The sequence below is a fragment of the Anabrus simplex genome, chromosome 10 (assembly GCF_040414725.1).
Source record: "Anabrus simplex isolate iqAnaSimp1 chromosome 10, ASM4041472v1, whole genome shotgun sequence".
In the NCBI taxonomy this organism is placed as follows: Eukaryota; Metazoa; Arthropoda; class Insecta; order Orthoptera; family Tettigoniidae; genus Anabrus; species Anabrus simplex.
Genome location: NC_090274.1, coordinates 19,879,441 through 19,899,164, shown reverse-complemented (window position 1 = coordinate 19,899,164; position 19,724 = coordinate 19,879,441). Strand labels below are relative to the sequence as shown.

Below are 19,724 nucleotides of genomic sequence, written 5' to 3'. Positions count from 1 at the left end.
AAAATCCGGGAACAAATTAAAATCATCAACAATTTGGCTAAATATTACAATTTTATATATATATATAAAATAAGAGTTTTGTCTGTACATTACTCAGAATTTAAAAAGGATGGTATTTCTGTATCAGTCATGCCCACAGTAACAAGGAAATGCACATTTTACTTTTCCGTAATTTATGTATGTATGTATGTATGTATGTATGTATGTATGTATGTATGTATGTATGTACACGCATCACGAGAAAACGGCTGAAAAGAATTTAATTAAAATCGGTATACAAAAGTCAGGTAATAAGTCGCTACAATCCAGGCCATAAATAATTTTATTCATGAAATGGTAGTTTAGGGGAAGGCCTCATAATATAATTCTGTCAGGCTGAGTGGCTCAGATGGTTGAGGCGCTAGCCTTCTGACCCCAACTTGGCAGGTTCAATCCTGGCCCAGTCCCATGGTATTTGAAGGTGCTGAAATACGTCAGCCTCGTGTCGGTAGATTTACTGGCACGTAAAAGAACAGCTGCGGGACTAAATTCTGGCACCTCTGCGTGTTCGAAAACCGTAAAAGTAGTTAGTGGGATGTAAAGCCAATAACATTATTATTATTATTATTATTATTAAAATTTAATTGTCAAATATATATGTTATTAGTGGTCATATCTTAATGAAAATCAGTATACAAATTTGGGAAATAAGTCACCATGATCTAGGCTATAAATAATTTTACTCACGCTGAGTGAAATGGTAGTTTAGGGGAAGGCCTAAAATTGAATTCTCATGAAATGGTAGTTTAGGGGAAGGCCTAAAATTGAATTCTCAAATATTTGTTATTAATGGTAGTATGTTAACGAACGTCGGTAGGGGAAGTGAAGGAATAAGTCACTACAATCTACGCCATAAGTAACTGTATTCACGCTGTAAACAACGGTAGCTTAGGGGAAGGCCTACAACTGAATTCTCAAATATCAATGATATTAGTGGTCCTATCTTAATGGAAATCGGTATGCAAAGTCAGGGTATAAGTCGCTATAATCTAGGCCATAAATAATTATATTCACGCTGAATGAAATGGTAGTTTCGGGGTAGGCCTAAAAATCATTTCCCAAATAATTATGTTATTAGTGGTCGTATCGATAAATACTACACAACTAAAGTTATATAGTATTATATTTCTGATCATTTATGTCTTATACATTGTTACCATACCGGCTATGATCAGAGATATTCATGAATTTGGATTTTTGTTACCAAGTACTTATCAGTGCCGAGTCACGAGAAAATGGGTTGGCAGGTTTTAATGAAAATCGTTATGTAAAGTCTGAGAATAAGGAACTACAGTCTACACTATAAATGATTTTATAATACGCCCTAAGATCACAGAGTCGAAAGAAAACTAAATGTGAAGGCCTACAACATAGAAAGCTTATAAAATTAATCAACGATAACATTACATTGACCATTTTTTGTTGTGATGTGCTTTGTCTTCTGTTGCCACTCATCTCCGATAGATAGGATTTTTTTTATTTGCCTTACGTCACACTGACAGTTATGTCTTATGGCGACGATGGGATAGGAAAAGGTTATGAGTGTGAAGGAAGTGGCCTTGGCCTTAATTAAGGTACAGCCCCAGCATTTGCCTGGTGTGAAGATGGAAATCCACGGAATAACATCTTTAGGCTGCCGACAGTGGGGTTCAAATCCACTCTCCCAGATACAAGCTCACAGCTGCACACCCCTAACCACACGGCCAACTGACCCAGTCATATACAAGTGTAACAGTCTGCCTAAATACCGGCAGGAAGTAGCTGGGGAGTTAGGTAACTTTCTTCTTTAGCAGGCAATTCCCCTGTTACATAAATTTTCTGATACTACTGGTACGTAACACACTGGTTCATCATAACATTTGAACTATTCAATCCCTACTCTGAGGCACTGATTGGATCAAGAAGTGTGCACATTTAACGGAATAATGGCAGAGAAGTGTTCACGGCTGTCTGCGGCCTGGTCTTTCCAGCTCTGGAACTTTGGACTGTTTGATCGGAACCATAGTACTGTTTGTTAAAAGTGAGAAAATGTGCACTTTTTCATTTGATTATTTACATGATAACATAGCTTTTAATCAATACATTCCTACTGACGTTTTTGTAATGACCTATATCAACTTCAGATAGGAAAACCACAGTCAGTCTTTCTGAGAATCCCGTACCGAAGCATGGGTACATCAGCTAGTTAAATATGTATAATTATAATATTACAAACACTCCGAAAACAAACCAAACTGCAGCCCTATTAGACCTTGGCCTGCCAAGTGACCGCTGCTCAGCCCGAAGGACTGCAGATTACGAGGTGACGCACGATCAGTGTGACAAATCTCATGGGCCATTATTCCTGGCTCTCTAGACTGCAGTCGCCATCTTGTTCAATAGCTTCTCAATTAACGGTAATCACGTAGGCTGAGTGGATCTAGAACCAACCCTCATATCCAGGTAAAAACGCCTGGCATGGCCAGGAATCGAACCCGAGGCCTCCAGATGAGAGGCAGGCAAGATAGGCCGCACAGCCGTCTTCAAACATTAATTACACGAGTTAAAATCTCGATACTTTACATTCAGTTGGAAACTGACAGTTTCCCGTGAAAACTTCTTTCATGTTAGCAATTATGATCGTCCATGCTCGTCGAAAAATCTAATAAGCAAGCCCAAGCTGAACAAAAATCGATAACTAGTAGTTTTTAATTCTCTAATCTAATAAAATAAAGTAACCGCCCAATATGATGGCGAAATAACTTTTTTTTATCTTGCATTATAATTTGGTCACCGGTACACTGTAGTAAGTTTCTGGAAAGCTTGTACTGGGTGAATTAGGCCTACATTGACTTTTAAAGGTTATGTTGAACTAGAGAAAATGGTTTTGAATGTAAATATTGATTCTAAAAAGTTCTCCAACGCATTAGATATTAAATTCTGCCCATCGCTAATCACAAGCACATTGGAAAGAGAAAAAAAAAAATCACCAAAACTCCAGATATTTTGGTTACTCCTTAAGGAGTGCAAACAGAACAACAACAAGTAGTTCTCAAGAGGCTAGGAGTAATACTAGACAATTGTGCAGCAGAAAGAAAAATATACCAACAAGCCCATTTTGGAACAGACGAGAACATTTTAAAAGTGTTTCATCAACAAGTTTGTTCATCAACAATATTCTCGTATTGACAATATAAAATTAATGCCAATACATTTGTATAAATGTTACTCCAGCAACAACGAGAACAAATTAAATGTCCATAACATAGACATCAACTGCAGAAAAATGTCCAATATAGTTAACGAAGTTTTAACGACAATCATACAAGTTAAGCAACACTGAATCAATACAATTAGCCAGATCTCAAAAGTTTTTTTTATTTTTTTATTTTTTAAAAATAATTTTAAAGGATGTTCACCAGATGAGTTTCGTTAGACTTAGATAGATTTCAGACAAATATGTTTTAACTTAGACATAATTTTATTGTTATATGACTTGCAAAATATTATAAGATTTGTCAATCAGGTTTATAGGCATAATCTTAATCCAAAAGAATTGTTTCATGATCTTATATAACCTTAAGTAAATAATAATTGGCTGATAATGCTCACGAAAAAGGAGCGAAACATGTACCATATCAACATCTTAATAAATATGTAAGTTTATATTACGTTTTTATTGTACTGAATAGGTGGTAATTAACAAAATTATAAGAATTTGTACCATTTCCCTGTTCTCCGGACACACAAATAAAAATTAAAAAATAAATGAAGTTTCCAGCTATGACAGTAGCATCAAAAAATAAATGTGCAATTTATGTGCATATTAAATTTCCAAACATAAAGTTGAATTCAGTCTGATTAAATCCACTTTAAGATTTTATGATTATCACTACTGCTCATGTAAGCTACCCAAAATTAATCCTAAAGTCGCTGATTGTGTTGGTGCGGGTGGAAACAGACATAAAACATCAGGATACATTACTGTTAAGATTAGAATTAGCAAATTTACTTGGAAGGTTAAATGCTTCATAGTTATTTGTCTTGCCAATTTATCCTAGGTGCAACCTTGTTGCATATCTGCCGTATAATCGTACTGCAACAGTACGACTAGAATTTCCACAAAGCAACAACATATTCTCAGACAAATGCCTCTTGACAACAAGGTCACAGATAAAGGTAAAACACCATCTGCAACATTCAGACATAGTATGGTCATCATAGAATATGTTCAATGAAGTACAAGAGGTTCACATGATACTTTAACATAATAATCAGAAACAGCATCCGCCTCAAAAGTGGAATTTAGCTGCCAACCTCGGTATTGTCTTGACCTTTCAAGATAGGGTGTTTACCTTTTAATTTTGACCTACTCCATTAATTCCTTTTAGCGTAACGTGTTCTAAATTTTCTATTTTGGTCTCCTTTGAACGTGTAGATGATGATACTGGGATACACCTTGACCTTACTCATCTTGATTATGATCAAATTCAAAAAATTCCGGAACATTGCAGTAAACCTAAGGATGACTTCACCAACCACCAAGGCCCTCTGATGTTTTAACTTACAAAGTCAAAATTTCAGACATATTCAAGTGAGGTCACAGATTGCCTCCACCTTAAATGAAGATATTAAAATAGATGAATGACGACATGTTCCACTATAATACCAATATAAACGGTCCGTTATTGGACATTATAAATTTTCCAGCTAACTCATTCCTGGTTGCCAGCGTTTCGCCCTGAGTTAGCCCCATGCAATAAATAATAATGTGGTGATTTAAAACTCCTACATAATTTGTATTGAATAGGTGGACGCCCATACATCCATTCATTGCTTTGTGAATCTAGATTCAATACGGACCAAACTATGAAATTCTTGACAGCTATTTTATTTACTGCATGCGAATGAATTATTTTTTAATGCTATAATGACAGTCGAAGGTGCTGATATAACCACAGTCTCCCTGTTCGCTCTTTATTGGTTATCCTGCTACTCCACTGTCATTTGTTTTCAGTCTGGGTGCTATGCAATAAACAACTTATATTTCCCTAGGATTGTGATCAACTTTGCATGATGTGAATTGTAAGTACCACATGGTAATGCACCACGGATTCGAAAAGAATAACACGATTAAAACTATCTCTATCAAGTTTAACATATCTTCTGTGTGAATAAATTTGAGGAACTCATCCCGAGTACTATCATCATCATCATCATCAGTTTGCCCTTCCAGCGAGCCGGGCAGGGTATATGAAAACGAGCATCTTCCAAAGTTGCCTATTCGTAATGGCCGATTCCTTGTCGTGTATGTACAAGATGCTCAAGATTTCGATGCATCAGCTTGTGAATACCAGATATATATCACTTGCGTTGGAGACATTTGATTATTTGAAATAAAATTGTATGTAATGAGAAATGAAAATGAATTTGAAAATTAAGCATCAAACTTCTGAATTGGTTAAATAATTAGATGGTAATACGCATTAGTTACATTACTGTATAGAAACTACTACTAAGAAGATCTAACATTGTAAACCATTGCGAAATGTAGATTCCTGTTGAATAATCCTTTTTACTAAGTGAATCTCTATTAATTATTTAGTTAATTGACATAAATAATTTGCCCTCGGTTTAGACATATTTCCAGTTGATGATTGTTGATTCATTTTATGGTTAGGTTATCCTTTCCTTACGTTCCTAATTCTGTTTGTTACCATATACGTCGGTTTGAAAGTTTTTGAAATTTTTCTTGATCTTTGAGTTATGTTTCTGTATTTGGTGGTTCAAAGTTCTAGTTAACTTGCGCTAATGGTGTTCGTGAAGTAATTACATGGAAGGATCGTTAGGAATTGTCTTTTTTTTTTTTTTTTTTTTTAAAGAAGTCAGAAGGTGTAAGAAACATTCTACCGATATCTTGTATGATTGATCATTTCAAAACAAAAGGTTGAATTTATTTCATTCAATGGAGTTTGAAGTAAGTAAAATTAATGTGAGTGAAACTCGAAGGCATTACTCGCGGACTTATTTGTTTTAATCTGTTAATTTCCTGCTATGAATACTTCTCTATCCTTTTCTTTTTTTAAAGGTTCCTTGGGGCTTAGTTTTCTTGGGTTTTTCTTCCCGTAGTTCTCTTGCTTTCACTATTATTATTGTTACTTGGACTGATATTAATTGATTGTGTTTGATTACCTTGGGTTATTTTGTCTGTGTTATCCAATGGGATCCTTTATTAATTGTCTGGCTCACTCATCAATCTACTTATTTAATGTTAATTTCCATTCAAGTGCATTATGATAATACATCTTTTCTTCTGGTTTCACATTCATTAATCATAAGTTTTCAGTAAAAGAAATTTTTAAGAGGAATCTTATCAATTATGCATTTCCTTATTTTAGTTGGTTTTTAGTTCTTGTAAATTAAGAAGAACCTACTAATTATAGAGAATTTCCCATAGGCAACAAGGTACTGTTTTGGAGGCAATTTTAACGTATTGTAACTTGTTCGGGTTATTAAGTTATTTATTTAATTGATGACTTGTTTTATTGCATTCTCCAAGATTGGTGTCCCTTAGTTTCTGATTGCTACCATTATTTGATTAGAGATCCCTCCCTGTTCATGCGTTTTTTCCTTCTAATTTTGGGCTATTTCCAGCAACTCCCGTCACGCATGTATTAAACATACTGTAGCATGGTAAGTAATCAATTTCTTCCTTGTGTTGATGTTAGTATTTAAACTTTGCTGTTGTGTGGTTATTTTGGAGGTTGTTTGGCTAGAGTTACAATACACATGGAGTATTCCAAATGTCTAGAATTCTATGACTCTTCCGTACTCATCTACCACTGGATTTACTTTTCAGATTGTGGCACACAGGCATGTGATATCACGAGGAATCAAATTCTTGCATACGATGTAAGCCCGATTCTCAATTCACACAGTCAACGCCCTCAATTCCGGTCATGACTGTAATCGACCGTTTCACGCTATAGATCGTGCCTGTTTCAATACGTCTTAATTTCTTCATTACAGATTTTTCTTCCCATAACAAATGCAAAATTTATGGGAAAAAGTGTGTTATGTGGATAAATTTTCAGGGAATGCAAAACGATCATCTCATAAAATCCTTATTATAAAACGCATTCTTGCATCACCGTTACGAATAACATATTCAAAATTCAATTTCTGAGACAAGCTTCAATGATCCCTGTTCAGGCAGCCAGCATGTAAGTCATAACATCTTAATAAGGTCTACTCAAGAGTGAAAGCAACTAGGAATAGAATACTTACACTAGTTGACGAGAGGGTGTTCCCCTTTGGTTGTATACTTTCAGCTAATGCTGCAACGTCAGTAATTTCCTTATTAGCTCGTTCATTGTCATTTTGCCCCTAAAATACCAAAAATAAATTTTAGCAAGCAAGCTAACGAAAAATTGTACTTGTAAGTAAAATTTTAATACAAATGATTGAAATATACGAACGGTTGTGCCAGAAGTCTCCAAGGTATCATCCAGCAAGGATTTTAAACCAATGCCTCCTCCATCACTCAATTCCTCTTCTTCCTCTTCATCACTACTCTCCTCTTCCTCTTCATCCTCCACCTCTTCACTTCCAGAAACACTTGCTTCTATACAAAGGAGAAAGAAAAACTACTTGACTATGCAAGAACAACAAAATAAAGGTAATTACTCTCATGACATGCAAGAGGAATTCTTACATGTTTATGTTCCAATGAGGTCTCAATTTCTCAGCTTAACTCTGTTAGTACAGTATGTTGTAAATGAAAAATAGACAAGCATTTTTTTCCTGAGTATCTATTTCTAAAGAAATTTGTTTATACACATCTGTTTCACATACAAAATCATAATAGATAATTTCAGAGCCTTTAAAAGGCCTACTTTTACAGTTGTTATCTATATTTACCTATTTTAATTAAAAGGGGACGCGATAAAATAGGATGAAATACCAAATCGGCAGCTCACAATACTGAAAATTAAAAATAATTTCACTGACTAGGATTCAAAATGACGACTAACATTGATTATGAACTTAATCCGTGGATCTGACGGGCAACACCCCACCTTCCCACAAAAATAATATTACTGACCAAGGGACTGCGTCCCAAGCACAATCCTGAATCAATTACGCTTTTTGTCACAAGGGTCCAAAATCCAAGTCAACAGCCCCTCATAATGGTACTTATTGGTAGGAAAGTAGAGCTATGGTATTTCTCATGTAGCGGGACTAATCAAAAGTTACGTCGACTCATGGTGTTCCACATATTATGGTACTACTCACAAGTATTGTACGTCGCACAGGTTACGCAGACCTATGGTGTTTCTCATATTATGGCGCCACTCATAAGCGACGCAAATCAATGGTGTTCCTCATATAGGTGTACTAACCACACGGACTCGTACTATCCCGTGGTGTTCCTCACACAGTACGTACTAATCACAGGCAAAGCAGACCCATGGTGTCGCTCATATAGTGCTACTAATCACAGACAGCGTCCAGACCCGTGGTGTTTCTCACGTAATGGTACTAATCACAGGCAACATAAGCCCATGGTTTTCCGCATGTAGTGGTACTAATCACAGGTGCTGGAGACCCACAGTGAACCGCTCTGTTGCTACTAATCACAAACTTGTGTACCTAATATAGTGCTACTAACTGCAAGTCAAGGCGACTCATGGTGTTCCTCCCGTGATGGTACTATTCACAAGTAGTCTCATTGAACTTAATCATCTCTTGGTCGCCCCTTGTAGTCTCCTCTTATGAGAAGCAGGGGATACCGTGTATTCGTCTGCGTCCCCTACTCACAGGGTTTTTTAAATTAGCATACATTTTCTGAAAATTAGGTTTTATAAAATCAGATCAAACAAGCCAAGTGATCTCTGGAAGTTTTTACTAACATTTGCAGCTGTCCAATCGCTCCATAATAGAGGGCTGTTTCTGTTTGAGATTGAAATAGACAAGTGATAGCGATAGAAATTTCTCACCAAGTTGATATGTAATTTTCACTGTTAAAATGTTTTAAAATATTGTCCTTTACCTGCACACCTCTGCAATTACAAAATTTGTGAAACTTTGTAAATAAATGTGTGACATGTAAAACTTCAACAGAATATTGCCAAGCCATCTCATGGGCATTTATGGCCATGCGCCCCATAGCCGCAATGATTAACGGAGATTTATTCACTTCACCTTGTGAACAACGAAGTTCAAACAGGAACGATGGGAAGTAGAAACACAGCTTTTCCGTAAAAATTTACATGAAACCAGAATTCAGGAAGAACACACTATGCACATCTTGCAGATAAGGTTTATCAGTAATAATTGATAAAAAGTAGTACGACCATTGCCATCATCGGGCACTACTCGTTTCCGAGAATACGCTAAATGAAAGTCTGTTGGTTCTGGAGAAGTCACTGATGACTGATGAAGACAATTTTCACACGAAACATGCAGCCACCCAGATCATATCTAAAGGTGGGTGGAGGACGCAGTTGGCTCCGACGTAGTTTCCGCATTTCATAGGTTTTTGCTTTTCACCTTTTTCGCATTTTCAGTTGAAATTTGCATAAAAATTCACAGCTAACGCAAAATTCAATATTTTCTGCTCCCAACAAATAACCATGTACTCAATCTGGTGAACGACTACTTCCTGAACGCCTCCCTGAAAGACGATTCACCTGGATGGGGCACACACTGAAACACAGAGACTTACAACACATAATGGACGGCAGACAGGAGTACAAGAAGCAATGAGGAACCTGAAGCAAGAGCACATTTTATTTGTTGACAGTTGTTGGGAGGGCACATTGGATGCAGTGTTCAAATATGGACACTAAATGTACTATTTCCTCATATTATGGGTATATCCTAAGACTTCAAGACCAATGTCCAAAAATGTCATAGGTGTATTTAGGTTCTTAGTATTGTTAGTGTGTATATGAGCTTATATGGCATTATTTGAACAATTACATGTTTCTTCTAGCACCGATTTACCATAAATTTATTTACTGCAGCTCTTAACTTACTTTGGCCAAGATTTAAACGCAACTTTTCCATAAATTTGTTCACTTTTCGGGGTCTGTACTTGAACATGATTGAAACGGATCTAAAAGCCACAATGACTACTAGGAAGCACACAGTCACCGTGCAGATAAGGCAATAATGAAGTAAACTAAAAGAAGCAAAAATCAATAGGCTCTAAAATAATTAACCCTGCGTTTTTTCTTACATTTTGGCCGCATTCCAGTTTCTCTCAGAAGGTTTCTGAACTACAGTAGAACCTCGAAGCATCGTTCCCGGAACTGTCGTTTTCCCGTATTCATCGATTCAATTTATTCGGCCCCAAAAATGTTCCATATAAACCAATGTTAAATTTTGCTGCATCTATCATTCCTCGAACTATTGTTTTATCGCATCTATAGTCATAAAATTACTTGTCCTCTGCCACAATTTTCCCGCATGGATCGACCCTACTTAAGAAAAAAAATATGCAGTATTTAAAGAGACAGTTATTTACTCTAGCATATAATAGCAGCAACCTGTTGTGCGAGAATGTACGACCTATCATACGTTGCAAGTACTGAGAAAGGATCATGTAGGCAGGAGTGCTGTGGACAGGTTATTTGTTCTCAACCTCACTACAAGCCTCCCGGCAGCAACGCTTCTCAACCCACTAACCAGCCCCTGGAAGTATTCTTATTTACAAGAATTAAAACAGGGGCACCATAAGAGTCAAATTTGCCACCATTTTCAGTGTTTCTATTGGCTTGCCAGGGCTGCCAGCTTCGATGAAAATGAGAAAATCCCGCAGTTTAAAATACTCATGGCATGCAGGGGTATATCTTAATTAATCATAAGGTTAATAATCATGTCATACCTTGTGGAGTGTGTGGGATAGTACAGGCCAGTTGACCACTTTGTTGCCCCCTGCCCAATTGTCTCTAAAAGGCGGACCTAACCAAGCCAGACCAATAATCTTTCTACTAGCCTGCTCTTGAAACAAATTCCTAAGTTGGCAGCTCGCATGACCCTCTGTGACATCGTCCAAGATACACCATATTGAATTTCTAACCTAAGTGACTTTGTCCATGTAGTGCCGTGTGGGATCTCTAACCTACCATTCACGAATATTACCAAAAATACAGGTTATCGCCGTAATATCCATGTACATAATTAATTTGCAAAAAAAAAAACTGACCTTAAAGGTTTAATGTTATTACAAGATGTAAAGAAAAGTGAAACGAAACGGCATAATAGTCACGCTTTGTATTTTCATAGCACATATCATGGTTGCAATATTCTGATACCGTTATGTATGGTAAGAGCATGTCCAGCTCCATGGCTAATTCGGTTCAAGGGGTCTTGATCGGGTCGGAGATTTTAACTTTCCTGAGTTAATTCCCATGCTTCGGAGGCTGTGTGTGTGAGTGCCGACTTACGCATTAGGATTAATCTTAGGTAGACCCACATTTTCATAAGCGCGTAGATCGCATATTAAGCGACAACTCTGAAGATCTGCACCCGGCTTCAGAGGCCATCATCATCATCGTTGACCACTCCAGTTTTCCAGGTGTGCCATATGAGCCCCTTCCATTTTGTTTAGTCCATGAATCACCCTTCGTTCACAATACACTCCCAATCCTGACCTCTCTCCGCTACATCCTTCTTCACTAACTCTGTCTTTTTTTCTCTAGGTCTGAGCAATGGTCTCTTTCCCGATTATTTCTCTTTCATGCTCCTTTCTTGCAGACCTGTTGGCACTCATTCTTTTCACATGACAAATCCAGTCTTGCCTTTTGGAGCTTCTGGAGTAAGGAGTCTTCTAGCTCTACGTCTTCTCTGACTTTTTCATTCCTGATTTTATCCCTTCTGGTCTTCTGGATCATTGTGCTTAACCCGATGAGTGCTACGCCCGCCTATAGACAAGCTGACGTGCCCGGTCCACCACTGCTACGCCCGCCTATAGACGGTGCACGAGAATTTTAATTTCTTTTTAGTTTCCCAGTTCTCTTTCGAGTGGGAATTTGATCTCTTAACATATTCTGCCATCTATTGAGCATTACGTAGAACTAATTGATCAGAGGATATAGCTTCAGGAAGTAAATTACAGAGCTTTTTGTAGACATCTGTGGAGTTCATCTGTGATGTAAACAAACATGGTGGAACAACAGTCTATTTGCTCTTGCAGCGATGTTACTTCGGTTCACAGAATCTTTCAGTTATTGACCACAGCAGAAAGTGATAATGGAGATGATCAGTTTAATGAATTGGTAAGCGATTTTTAAAGTGAGATTGATAGACAGTGTGCTGAAAATATTGTATGTGAGAGAGAAAAAGAGCCTCCTTCTAAACGAAAGAAGAAAAACACGGCGAGTACAAAAGCTATTTTATCACCATTTTTGTGGCAGATTGATTACTTTTCTTCACCAGAGTTTCAAGTAACTGTGACAGGCTCTGAGGGCCAAGTAGTCCTTGATGACAACCCGAAAATCATTGACGTTTTTCAAACTTTTGTGAAAGTGGAGTTGGTGCAGATAGTTGAACATATCGGCATCACAAAAACCAGTAGAAAACATTTAACTATCTCCACATTCCAGGTTTGCAAAGTATTTTAAAATATCAACTTACATACTTCTAAGAAGTTACATGTATTAGTTGCCTACAGAATTTAGGAAATAATAGTATTTTGGGCTCTTTCCTTTGTATAACGTTAATGCATGCACGGGCACACAACTGTAATTTTGTTTTCTCTCAAAATAATATTGAACATAAGTGTAGGATTTCCAATTTACATTTAGATTTATAAAAAACCAACTTTTTATAAACATTTTAAGCTAATCACCCCACTGATAAGTTAAAAATTGAGGCTTCTTCAAAAAATTTACATACGAATTTAAAAACTCAGCACCGAGGTACCAAACAGTCAACTGGTAACTCAGCACTTAAAAGGTTAAGAACTTCATTTCTGCTACTTGGAGTTTCGAGATGTCCTTTCTTGTTAATGTAGGAAGCGGAGATAGTTATCAGTGGAATACTATGTAGGAGAGATACTGACTGGAAGGTGATTGGGTATTTAAACGAGACTATAGAGTGGGTATGTGGGAAACTGGGAGAGAGATTTCTAGACCCTAATGGGTCGGTAGGAGCCAGGGATCTGCACTCAGATGGCCTTCACTTAAACTGCGGTGGTACATATAAGTTAGGAAACTTGTTTAGAAGGGTTATAGGCAGGTACATTCAGGGAAATGGAGTGGCCTAGGGAGCGGTGTTAAGCACACTGGGAACTGGAAATCAAGTAGGGATGACATTAAAATGTTAGTGCTCAACTGTACACACACTGTAAACAAACTAATCGAATTAAGTAATTTAATAGATATATACTTACCAGATATTGAAATAGGAGTTGAATCATGGCTGCGAAATGATATAATGGATGCAGAAATATTCTCACGGAACTGAGGTGTGTATCGTAGAGATAGGATAGGAATGGTAGGAGGGGGAGTATTCATTCTGGTGAAAGAAGAATTTGTAAACAACAAATTCCGGGTGTAAGGCTCTTCTCTAAAGATAAAAGCCACCTTGATGTCTTTGATACAGACTGAGAAAGGGTAGCTCTGATCCTGATTCAGAAATATTTGATAAGATAATCAGCTATGTTGGAAATGATATGGAAAGGAATGTGACAGCAGCAGGTGATCTCAATTTACCAAATGTCAATTGGGAAGATAATGCGAACGACAGGAAGCATGACCAACAAATGGCAAATACGTTAATATGGGAAGTGCAGCTGATTCAGAAAGTGATGGAACTAAAGGGAAAAATATTTTGGAAGTGGTGCCGATAAAACCAGACGAGCTCTATAGAGAAACCAAAGTAATAGATGGTATTAGCGATCACGAAGCTGTTTTTGTCGTAGTTAAAAATAAATGTGAAAGAAAGGAAGATATTAAAATTAGGACTATTAGGCAGTACCATATGGCTGATAAAACAGGCATGAGGGAGTTTTTGAAAATTAACTATGATCACTGGAAAATGGTAAATAAAAACATAGACTCTGCGATGGGTTTAAAGCAATTGTTGAAATGTGAAAATAGGTTTGTACCTTGAAAGGTGGTAAGGAATGGTAAAGATCCACTATATTATAACAGAGAAGTAAAGACTAAGGAGGTGCAGGTTGGAACGAAATAGTTAGAAATGGTTATGGAAGGAGAAATTGAAGGAACCTACTAGGAAATTGAATCTAGCAAAGAAGTCACCTAAGGATAGTGAAAAATGGAAGGGTATGTATAGGTACTTTAAGGAAACAGGTTCAAAGGAGCTCATTCCAGGAATCATTAATGAACAAGGGGAGTGTGAATGCGAGGATATTCAAAAGGCAGAAGTATTCAGTCAGCCGTATGTAAAGATTGTTGGTTACAAGGATAATGTCCAGACAGGGGAGGTGAGTAATACTAAAGAAGTATTAAAATTTACCTATGATAACAATGGCATTTACAGTAAGATACAAAAGTTGAAAACTAGAAAAGCAGCTGGAATTAATAAGATTTCTGGGGATATACTGAAGGCAGTGGGTTGGGATATAGAACAATATCTGAAGTACGTACTTGTTTATTGTTTGGTTGAAGGAGCTATACCAAATGAATGGAGAGTTGCTATAGTAGCCCCTGTTTATAAAGGAAAGGGTGATGGACATAAAGCTGAAAATTACAGGCCAGTCAGTTTGACATGCATTGAATGTAAGCCTTGGGAAAGCATTCGTTCTGATTATATTAGACATGTTTGCAAAATTAATAACTGGTTTGACAGAAGGCAGATTGAGTTTAGGAAAGGTTATTCCACGAAGCTCAACTTGTAGGATTTCAGCAAGATATAGCAAGTATCCTGGATTCAGGAGGCCAAATGGACTGTATTGTGGTTGACCTACCTAAGGCATTTGATAGGGTAATCATGGAAGACTACTGGCAAAAATGAGTTTGGGCTGGGAAGACTTGGGGGAAACGAGACGAGCTGCTCGATTAAGTGGGATGTGATACAAATTCTTATAATTTTGTTAGTTACCACCTATTCAATACAATACTAACCGATTACTTAAATTCTGTGACACTATCCAGCTTAGTGCCATTTAGCATCATTTCTGGCTGATTGTCACCCTTCCGTACCTTTAACATCACTGTTTTAGCCTTGCTGATGTTTAATTCATCTCTCTCAAACTCCTGATTCCACCCCTGCAGTCTCTCTTCCAGATCTTTCTCTCTTTCTCTTTTTCCTTTCAGAGGCCATACGCACTATTCTTCTTTCTTCGTTATGCCCATTCATAGAGCGCGTTTGAACTTGTTAGTTGGTTTGATGGTTTGTGCCTTCTTATACTCCCAAAATCTCTTCATGAATGCACTGAGTTGAATCTTGCGTTCTGTCGACTACTTCCTACCAGTTGTCTTTTTGGGTTTCTCCCTAAATTTACGATTGGCTACTTTTGTTCTAAAAGCTCCACAATTTTCCATGATGTCAGTGATATTTATTTCTTGGAGGTCCGCCTTAGTTTCTTCTATCCATTTTGACCTTCTTTGAGTTGATTACTTTGAATAATCTTTTAGTTAGTCTGCCACTGTTCATTCTGTAGATATGGCCATAGAAATTAAGGTATCTTTTCCGTACGGCATCAGTAAACCTGTCGGTGAAGGAGTAGAGGTCCGCTGTTCTCCTCTTAATCCACATTCCATTTTCTCTCGAACCATAAATTCTCCTGAGAATTTTCCGCTCCTGCTTTTCAATTACTTATAGAGTGACCACGTAAGCATATGATTTCAGGCAATACAACTGTCTTGTAGTGTCGTAATTTTCCACTACGCAATATGACACTTTTGTTGTAGTAATTCCACGTCAGTCTGTATGCCTTATGTAGTTTGGTGTTTGTTTCTACATTGGCACTACTGTCTAATCCTGATGGCAGTATAATTTCTCCAAGGTATTTGAAGGAGGGCACCTGTGAAATTGTGCCGTTTTCCATCTCCAGCGGAGTTCTTTTGCTATTTTGACGTAGATGTACTTGGTTTTCTCGTAGGATATCTGGAGGCCTGCCTTTGATGCTATATTGTGTAGTCTTTGTATGGCATACCTTGTTTCAACCTTGGTCTTAGTAATGATTGCGAGATCATCAGCAAATACTAAACATTTCACATTGACCTTGCTTCCCAAATTTCTGATGTTCACACCCTTGATATCCTATTCCCACTCTCTAATAATTTTGTCTAGAACTAAGTTAAACAGAATAGGGGAGATGCCGTCACCTTGACGAACGCCCGTGCATATTTCAAAAGGCTCAGAGATTTCTCCAAGGAATTTCACTTTAGAGGTTGTATTTGTGAGGGTCTGGTGGATAAGTGATCTGGTCTTCTTGTCCACTCTGAGTTCTTCTAGAGTATCAAATACTGTCTGTCTGTCCACAGAGTCATACGCCTTCTTAAAATCCACAAAGGTGACGATAGAGCTGGCACTTCGGCGAATGCTTAATATCGTCTTCAAGTTCCATATTTGTTCTGCACATGATCGACCTTTTCTGAAACCCGCATGGTACTCGCCAATCAGGTGATCTGCCTGTTTTTCTAACCGGTTCAAGAGAGCTTTGGAAAGAATTTTGTATGCGATTGGCAGTAGAGATATGTCTCTATAGTTGTTTAGATCTGCCTTGTCACCTTTCTTGTGCAATGGGTGTATTAATGCACACTTCCAATCCTGTGGAATCATTCCCGTTTCTCATATTTCTACTAGGATTGCATGAATTTTGCTTACAAGATCATCTTCAAGTTTACACATCTCCGCAGTGATGCCGTCCTCTCCAGGACCTTAATTATTTTTAAGCGATCGTATGATCTCTGCTGTTTCCTGTATTGTCGGTGGTTGTGAATCGAGGTTGGGCATGGGCTTTTCAAAGTTCAGTCTTTCCTTTGGAGGATCACAATTGAGGAGGTCTCAGAAGTAGTCAGCTAGAATGGTGCAGTACTCTTTGGTGCTCATTTCTAATGTTCCGTTTGCTCGACGGAAACATAAAGATGGTGGTTGAAAACTGGAAAAATTCTCACGGAAGGTCTTGTAGAAATTCCTGGAATTGTTTCTAAGGAAATCTTGTTCGATTTCTACGAGTCTATTTTTGTCATAGGCTTGTTTCTCCCTGCAGATTATTTTTGACGAGATTTTCTGAACTTTTAGGAAGGTCTCCCATCTCTTAGTTGTTTGATGTCCATTCCACAGATTCCATGCTTTCGTCCGTTCATCAATGGCTTTATCACAGGTCATGTTCCACCACCTATGTTTGAGTTTCCTTGGAGGCTGACCTAATTTCATGGCTGATGTCAGAAGTGTTTTACGAGGGCCTGGCCAGTCCTTGGGGTCCTGCTCTCGTATGTTTTGTAGAAAGGTCGTGGCGTTCTGTCGAAGACATTCTGGATCAACTCTTAGAGATCTTTTGTGTTTAGATCTGCATCTGTTGGGTTGGAATCTCACTTTGATTTGTGTTAGGTAGTGGTCTGAGTCGACAACTCCCTTCCGTACTCTTAACATTTTGGATCTCACACATATTCTTTCTGGAGATTGCGACATGATCGATCTGGAATTCGCCCAATAACGGGTTTGGGCGCTTTTGCCCTATTTTTATGACACTCGCATTTAAAGTTTTTCCACATCCATCCTCATATTCCCCCTCCTCCTTGAAAACTGATACATAGAGATTTGACTGTACTTTTATGTGATGCTGATACAAATTCTCAGACAAATGCCTCTTGTCAACAAAGAACTTCATAAGTGAATGGAATTATGAAGTTCAGACATTTACTCGGTCATCATAGAATTTCAGCACCATTTTTGAGAATTCTTGGTTCTTAAATCTCTTCAAATGGAAAGGAACAAATAAATGACAAAACAAGTCATACGTAGGAAAATCAGAACATGAACAACAGGTCAGTGTGGGAGGAGATAGCAGCACAAGGATAAACAAGCGATTATGAAGCAAAGGGCAGGGACGATGTGCACATACTATTGCCTTCATATGCCTCGCTGAATTAACACTCCCTTAAGAAAGTAAAATATTTGGCACTTATTGCATAAATACAACCGATACGAGCACAATGAAAATAATGAATACAATCAAACATAGGAAGCAAGAAAGAACGGCAATATATATACTGAGGACCTAACATGAAAATTAAATGGCGAGTTGGCCATCCAGTTAGGGGCGCACGACTGTGAGCTTGCATCCTGAAGATAGTGGGTTCGAACCCCACTGTCAGCAACAATGAAGATGGTTTTCTGTGTTTTCCATTTTAACACTAGGCAAATGCTGGGGCTGTACTTTAACTAAAGCCATCGCAACTTCCTTCACACTCCTAGGCCTTTTGTATCCCATCGTCAGCATAAAGGCTATCTGTGTCAGTGCGACGTAAGGCTAATTGTAAAAAAAAAGTTCAGATTAATACAGTACACACATTTCTTCCTTTTCCTTTAATCAGAAAGCAAATTGTCAATCAAATGTTATAACAGCAGTAACTTGCTTTCTTATCTCAATCCAAAATCACACATAAGATTTGCAACATCAAAATCATCCAGAGCATATTAATATCAATAAAACTTCACACATGCTGTGAACTATAGTTTAGAAAACTCCACACATATATTAATAAAGTGCATCATTCCTAATAAATATAACGTGCTATGAAACTATGGTAAAACTCCTACCACCGTGTTGTCATTAACCTGCTCTAACACTGCTAATCTCTGTTTTGAAACCGCCGACTCTTGATGCTTATCTTTCTTGCTATTACAGTAGAATGTTCCCGGAACTGTCGTTTTCCAGTATTCGTCGTTCAATTTATTAGGTCACAAAAATTGTCCATAAAAACCAATGTTAAATTCCCCCACATATCATTCTTCGAACTATCGTTTTATCACATTGATCGTCAAAACAATATTTGTCTTTGGCCACAATTTTCCCGTATGTATCGATCATCTTAAGAAAAATATTCGCAAACTTTTTTGAATTTGAAGAAACAGCTCGATACTCCCAACATATAATAGTGGCAACCTGTTTGGTGAGAATGTACGAGCGATTCAGATTTGCTAGTTTCAAGCAAGGATCTTGTAGGCTGGACTGCTGTGTGCATGTTATTCATGCACAACCACACAACGAGCCTCCTGGTGCCAACGCTTCTCCATGACCCATTAACCGATCCCTAGAAGTATTTTTATTTACAAGGAATAAAACGAGGACACAGTAAAACTCAAATTTACCACCATTTTCTGTGTTGCTATTAGCTAGCTAGGGCTGCCACCTTCATTGAAAATGAGAAAATTACGCAATTTAAAATAATAACGGCTGGCGCCGGGCACGTTTTAATTAGTCAAAGGACGATTAATCGCGTCATACCTGTGGAGTGCGGCATGCTAGAAGCCTGTTAACCGCTTTGTTGCCTCCTGCCCAACTGTCTTGTTACAAGCCAGACCAATAATCTTTTCACTAGCTTGGTACTGAAACTAAGTTGGCAGCCTCGCATAGCCCGCTGCAATATCATCCAAGACACACCGTCATCCAAGACAAATCGCTCAAAGCCGCATCATGTAGGATCTCTAACATATCGGGAATGTTTACAATATTACAGGATATTGCCACAATGTCCACATATATCATTAATTTGCAATAAGAG

The 19,724-nt window shown here is 37.8% G+C and overlaps 1 protein-coding gene across 1 annotated transcript in view; it reads right to left on the bottom strand.

The window, feature by feature from the left end:
- Positions 1–19,724, bottom strand: part of dom (domino) — a 485,316-nt gene that overhangs the window by 340,562 nt on the left and 125,030 nt on the right. The window contains exons 11-12 of the mRNA XM_067154429.2: positions 7,497–7,642; positions 7,306–7,404 (exon numbers count right to left, since the gene is read on the bottom strand). Of these exons, the coding sequence (XP_067010530.2) occupies positions 7,306–7,404; positions 7,497–7,642 (245 nt within the window). The remainder of the gene's footprint in view (positions 1–7,305; positions 7,405–7,496; positions 7,643–19,724) is intronic.